General features: G+C 38.4%; 1 protein-coding gene across 1 annotated transcript in view; it reads left to right on the plus strand.

Annotated features, from left to right (window-relative positions):
• The window catches only part of megf6b (multiple EGF-like-domains 6b), a gene marked incomplete at its 3' end in the record, with an annotated part of 40,981 nt that overhangs the window by 26,580 nt on the left and 7,310 nt on the right, over positions 1 to 7,091 (plus strand). The window contains 2 exon segments of the mRNA XM_014002844.1: positions 4,694 to 4,816; positions 6,380 to 6,505. Coding sequence (XP_013858298.1) covers positions 4,694 to 4,816; positions 6,380 to 6,505 — 249 coding nt within the window.

A 7,091-nucleotide genomic window follows, 5' to 3' on the forward strand; every position in this document is an offset into this window, starting at 1 on the left:
ATCTGACGTGACATGTTCGTACGAACCCTTTGTACGAACAAAAGTAAGAGAAATTTAGGATAAGAATATGAACATGTTCTTGAATGAGGCCCAATAAGTCTTGTCCACCTTTAGTGCACAGGTTATATTATTTCATGGTGTCTGAAAATGCTGTATTAAATTCAAAATGAATTTACATTTTTTTAAATGAAAAGTGGATAAAACATGAGAAAAACCCCAAAACTGTATTTGAAAATAAATAAATAAATTAAAATTGTGTAGAAACCCTGTACAGCAGTCTACTGGATGAGATGATCATGCTTATTTGGAGAGTTGATGCGAACGTTGTCACAGCTGGTTTTCATAGCTGTCTGCCTTTAGAGGAAAACATCTACCTGTAGAATTATTGCTCTAATTGTCAGGAATATTAACTGCTGAATTCAGTATTAAAGATGTTTACATCTTCGGATGCATATGCAGAAAGTCATCTGCTTTTTGTTTAAACCTCATATTAAAGCCCACATTTGTTTAGTGAATAGGAAAGATAAATAACTCAGGTAGACTTTACAAACCACGTCACACTTTGAGGAATGCTGTCTTTGGATATGTGTTGAATTTTTTCTGTGTTCAAATTGAGCAAACACAAAGATGAACAATCACATCTTACCTTATAAGCAAATAAAAAAACATAGTTATTCAAAGCAATGTTTCTTTTTTTAAAGCTCTTTTTTCTGTATTTGCTTTGACTGTGAAGCGCTGACATGCCAATCAAACCAGCAGAGGCCAACAGTAACAGCTGTTTCACTGAAAGGTCGAGCAGAAGTGTCAACATCTCGCCGACACGTCAAACAGACTTTACAGATCAGACTGAAGCACGAAGCGTTTGTTAAAGTCTGGCACGTGTCATAATAATGATTTGTAACCAAAACCAACACATAGCTGGTATAAACCGTGAAGATGATGGTAGCTGTTTAAAAGACGGATATTAAAGAAATAATATATTTTCGGTTTTTGTCTTTGACACGTTTTCTTCTCATTTTTCTTTATTTCCCGCAAGGGTTTATGATCTTAGTTGAGTTTGTGAGTGTGTTACATAATGTCACAAGAGCTATTATATGTTTTTTTTTTTGGTCTGAGCTGCATTATTGAAACAAAAAAAAAGTTCTAAAAGTTGAGCTCAGAGTCATTTTATATTACAGAGGTCTCCGTGGGACATTTACTTGCAGGTCATTGAAGAGATGCTGAACAAGAACATGTTTTATTTCTTTTTTTAGTTTTATAAGTTCTATAAAGTGCTGCTGTAATCCTCCTGCTCTGTTTGTATGACTTGGCACAAGATGTGAGAGCAAAGTGCTAAGCTCCAAAGTGACTCTTTCTCTGTGAGAATCATTCCTTTCACAGATGTCTGGATTAAAAAAAATGCTGTATTTGACTTCTGGCAGTCATTGCATTTGGCGTTTCTTTAGTGGTCTTTTAAAAAAAATCCATGTCAATATCAAAAGAAGACTTTAGACAGCACATTCCTCAGTCTGCTCACATTCTTTGTTCTGTAGGTCCTCGCCTTAAATCATACAATGTTCTTTGAAGAAACTGTAAATTAAACAAGCCTGGTAATGAAACGTCATAAATCAGTTTAAAAAAGAAATCAATCAGTGTGAGCTGGTGAAATGAAATGGATTTTTTAAAATTTATTTGTAGTTCATACAGAACCTGAGAGAAGAGGTAAAGTTGGGACTGCATGTGAGGAAAGTGTGAAGGCAGGAGAGAAAGAAAGAGGAGGACCTTTAATTTAGTTCTGTTAGATGGGAGGGTGAAACAGAGGAGATGGAATAAGGAAGGCAGAGAGAATATTTAACTTAATATTCCAGCCTGGACATTTTCACTGGATACTTTASATAAAACAGTTCATGTTCTGAACATTTTGTGAGAAGCAATACTCCAGAGGCATGGCTCTGGTATCAGGATGGTGGATTGTCTTTCTGGTGCTCATTAAAGCAATGGCTTGTCTGACTGAAAACTATCCGTACAGCTACTATAGACGGACCTGCTATAGGCCTTACTGTTATCATGGATACCATAGATACAACTTTGGCTACCTGACAGCAGGTGAGTAATAATTTAGTGATTCAGCAGTATTATCTTCTTGTTTTATTGTTTATTTATAATGTAAATCTGATTTTAGACTCTATATGCCTCCTTGAACAAAATGAGCAGAGAATTTTAAAAAATAATAAATGTTTGAGTATCAGTCACCTGGAGGCAGGACTCAAAAGCCTGAATTTTGCCTGAAACTCTCAGACTGAAGTCTCTTGGAAGAGAGACGAAACGTTTCATTAGAGAAGAACCCGTCCAGAGGACCTATACAATTTTTTTTCCTTTTGATTTTTTACCTGGATTACTGAGATGCATCAGGACAAATAATAAATGTTTATTTTATTTTTTCTTATAGTATGGCTATGCTCACAAAAAAGCATGATGAAACATCATTTTTTTTATTATTTTATGTGTCAATAGATTTGGTTAGCATTAGCTTTTAGCAAGTGTTCTGCTTCTTTTAGCCTTAACTCAGTTCCAAAGTTATTCAGCTCTCAGCATTCACTCTGTATTTTTGCTGAAAATCCTTTTCTTGTAGTTATTACTACATTGCTGCTATTCCTTCTGGTCTCAAATGKGATTTTTGGAGAGAAAAAAACTATTGTACACAATAAACACTTGCAAATTGACATGCAATATCTTTTTTTTTTCCGTGGAGTCATCTCTGGGGTTTGGGCAGAGCATTAATGGACCTGACATGAAAGCCAGCGGCTGCTGAGGTTTTGGCTCGACTTTGGCAGAGATCATGTTCTGAATGGGGAAACTAAGCTGGAGCTGCAGCCGACAGAGGAACAGCAGCTCTGCAGCGTTGTTCTCATTACACAGAAAACCAAACCAAAAACCGGCATGCTCCATTGATGGAAAACTGAACGGATGGCTTCTGCCAGCTTTCCTGGGTGAAGTGAAGCCGACGTTTGGCAGCAAAAGAGACCAAGAGGAGGAAAGTTTAGCCGTCTGTTTTTGCTCCAAAACAATATATTTTAAGATGCTGTTGGGTAAAACCGAGAAGTTTAGCCAAAGGTTTTACAGGAGCCGTTATGAATCTAGATTTAGTGCTGGTCCTTTATGCTTATGTCCTGCATTTTTATCTAACTGCTGACCATTTTATTATGAGGAGCGCTCTTTGCTTTTTTTAATCATAGTCCCATAAAGATTTTATATTACAGCCCAATGTTTTCTTCAGTTTCTGCTGTTACAGACTGAGCCTTACACTAACTATGATTTATGTCAAAAAATGAAGCCACATGCACTTGAAAACCTTTAGGTTTACAAATTTACAAGCAGTAATGCTTCAATCCCACACAAAGTGATAAAAGTCCTGTGGATGCCAAGTTTTTTTCTATGTAACAAAGACTCTCCTGTCTACATTTATGTCTCACTGGAGACCATAAAGGATTGTCTTTGCTGCCATAATCAATATGGTTCTTCAGTGAAACTTGGCAAATTGAAGTAATGAGTCCACTTTTATTTAGTTTCTGTTTGTTCCCCTCTCTCTGGCTTTTGGTTTGTAGTTTCTCACACAAGGATTTAATGCACACTGTTTGTTTTAATTGGATTTTTTTGGCCATTTTTAAAAAAATCAGTGTCTAAAGAACAAATATATTTGGTTTGCAGCACAGTATTTTATTTCCTCTCAACAAGACAAACAAAAACAATTTGATAATGATTTATTTTTCCTTCAGTAGTGATGATAATCAGCTCATTCACAAAACTTTTATTTAACTTTTTTTTTTGCACCAGACCTTTAGTGAATTCTTGAAATAGTTTCCTGCTGAAAGAAGCTGCCTGAGGTCAGGACTGTTCTGCCCAACACACCTCACACCAGACTGACTAACAGTGTTTTATGAAGTGTTAGCTGTTTTTACAGACACCAACCAACAGCTACGGCATTTTCTTACCCACTGTTTTTATGCATCACAACACTTATTGCAGTCATTCCATCCACAGCGATCACTTCTGCAGCTCTGGAGCAAACGGGGGGACGTGTTGTCACCAGTGTGAAGTTGAAGCGGTTTGACTTAATGTCCTAATTATCTTGGACTCTAAGTCCAAACAGAGACCAGCTTCATAAATCAGCTCAGATCTCACAGGGGGTCCGCTGCGGAGCTCTCAAACAATGTATTAGTCTTTGACCCCTGAAATTAGTGCTGTCTAGGAACGTGGTTTGTTTGATTAGAAATCTGGTCACACAGCGAAGGCATCGGTTTCATTTACCAYGACTTTCCCAGATAAAGAGCCCGCTTCTCTTATTTGTTTACGCTCAACACCCTCGGTAGGGAGGAATRTGTATGTTTCGCCTCCTTCGATTCAAGCTTCCATATGTTTGCTCACGCAGGGGGCTCTGACAAGAGCTGCAGGAATTTWAATTTGGTTTTAAGTGTTCAGTAGTTGTTGCCATACGGGGGAAATGTTTGTTTGAGCTGCAAAGAACTTGTAAAACAGCACCACTGCTCTTCTCATCCATCATCTCCTTCCTGCCAGGGGTGCATCTTCATCCATCCTGCATTAATAAAACACTGTCTGCAGCTCATTTGAGCCTCATTTATTTCCTAAAGATTACATTTAGTCAAATTGCACTCATGTCTTTCCCACTTATTTMTGTTYGCCTCCTTCRTCTCAGATATTGATGAATGCCAGGYCCATAATGGAGGCTGCCAGCACAGATGTATTAACACCAGGGGCTCCTACTACTGTGAATGCCTCCCCGGCTCTCGCCTTCACGTGGACGGACGCACCTGCCTTTGTGAGTAAAAGTTTCAACTTTACAGTAATGATTGCTTTATGAAAGCTGCAACCATGTATTGAAAATGAATGCCAGAATCGTGGAGTCGTGTTGTTTTTATAAGTGGATAAATATCAGTAAGATAACTGCCTAAAAGCACCGAATGGAAGAAAAATGTCAAATCAGCTCAAGTTACATCCATTGCAATCTGGTAATGGTATAATTTGTGGTCTTGTCCCTCATTTAATCCAATTAGGCCTCAATAGGAAGCCCTTCAGTGGCTCTTTGAAATGTAACCTCACTTCTCAACACTCACAAAAACAATGGAACACTGTTTTGGAGGAATTTGGCTTCTGGAGGGTTTTGAAACTATACCCAGTTATCATTTCTTGATGATTTTGCTGAAATAAACCAACATTTTTGGCAACRTTTTTGAACTCATTTGAACCACACTGATAAATGTTGCAGACAAGCACTTTAACTGGGACAGGAAGTGTTATGTTTAATAAAGTTATTTTCTCCTTTTGGCAACAACATCTTTTAAAGGTTGTTACAACTAATGATAGTTTTCTTTTTATTGTCATTTGGTTTATGTGTCTTATTATTAGCTGTTTATTACAGTGAGATTTAAGACAACATCTAGGCAGCAGTTTTGTCACTGTTGATGTAATAGTTTGAGATTTTTTGGCCAGAGTGCAATAAAAAGTGTATAAATGTGGTGCTGGCTTCAATCAGGAATGTATTCTGCRTGTCCTGAATGAGGTTTACAGTGTAAAATATTATGTTATTCTTGGAATCCGGACGCAAAGTTGTAAGTTTGTCTTAGAGAATACAGTGTGCAAGGACCCAACAGTTCCTGGGAGGCTTTTGTGTGACAGCTGTTGGATAAAGAAATAACAGATTGCACCAATATTAACTGACTGCAGGTGAAGTCACCACCTATTTGAAATCATGCTGTTCATATGGGAGAATACATTTCTTTTCTTGCTTTTTCTAACAAACAGACCGAGTCTGAGCTCTGCAGKTCACCTGATCGGCCTCGTTGAGGTCAGCTGGATCCCACACACTTAGCGTGTAGCTGCATAATATTTGAGCTGGAAAGCTCTCTGTGGTTTGACGTGTAGTTGAGATGGATGGATCTTGACTCCAGCTTCTGAGTATGAATAACACAGTCTTTGTTTGGCTTCTACCTGTTTTTTTTTAAAAAGACCCATCTGTTGCTTCAAAGAGGAGAGAAAGTCAGGCCAGGGCGACCCCTGAGCTCACATTGCACTCAGGCTCATCAGTGTACGAGTGTGGATCCACTGTAGAYGCCCTGTCAATCACACGTCTCTGTTCATTTTGGCTTTTCATTGTGACGGATCACTAATAGACTTGAGCATTACAATTGTCTGAGGTATTCTCCTAATATCTGTGGGAATATCAGAGTATCGTGGCCTCTTTCCATTTAGTCTCTTTAAAAKACATGAACCTGATTTGTTTCTTCAAGTCGCCTCATTGTTTTTCTCTCTGACTTTGCATCTTAAAAGCTTTGGCATTTTGTTACAGTCCCCCCCGACTTTTTTTTGTCTTTTGCATTTCCAGCTGTCCATACATGTGCCATCAGAAATGGGGGATGTGAACACTATTGCGTGCAGCAGTCTGCTTCTCATTTTCGATGCCGCTGCAAGCCAAATTACGTGCTGGCAGAGGATGGCAAGCACTGTATATGTAAGTGCCCATGTTTCCAAAGTCTTTAATAAACATCAACAAAAAAAATGCAAAAGGGAAAAACAGAGATTGAATGTCTCAGTGAGGACAGAGAGCCAGTAAAACAGAACTGTGGAAGATTAGAAAGGTGTGACTGGAGATTTAATTTAAAAAAAACATTAAATAAAAACAGCGGCGTCTTTTGCTGCCAGTTATAATTATCTGTCAGGATGTCTGAGCTAAAATATGATTAACCATCACTCAAGGGATAGACTCTTTTATTTTTCTCTCAATAAGTGTACCCATGCCCCTGCATCTTTTCAATCTCTCCAGTCTCTGAAGCTGTGCATCCAAGTACGGTTCTACAAAGATGTGGGAAATTATACTTTTTGTGCCGTCTTTTAAATGACTRTCTTTTCAAATGCTTTTACTTTGTAATTGTTGGCTCGGAAACAGCTTCCTCTCATTTTTGCAGAGCTGAAGGTTCTCATTGCAGACGCCAGACAGGCTTGCACATGTCAAACGTGCAGCAAACTGTGCACAGAGAGAGAGAGAGAGAGAGCGAGAGAGAGAGAGAGAGAGAGAGAGAGAGAGAGAGAGAGAGAGA

This window comes from Austrofundulus limnaeus, unplaced genomic scaffold (genome assembly GCF_001266775.1).
Source record: "Austrofundulus limnaeus strain Quisiro unplaced genomic scaffold, Austrofundulus_limnaeus-1.0 Scaffold15, whole genome shotgun sequence".
Taxonomy (NCBI): domain Eukaryota; kingdom Metazoa; phylum Chordata; class Actinopteri; order Cyprinodontiformes; family Rivulidae; genus Austrofundulus; species Austrofundulus limnaeus.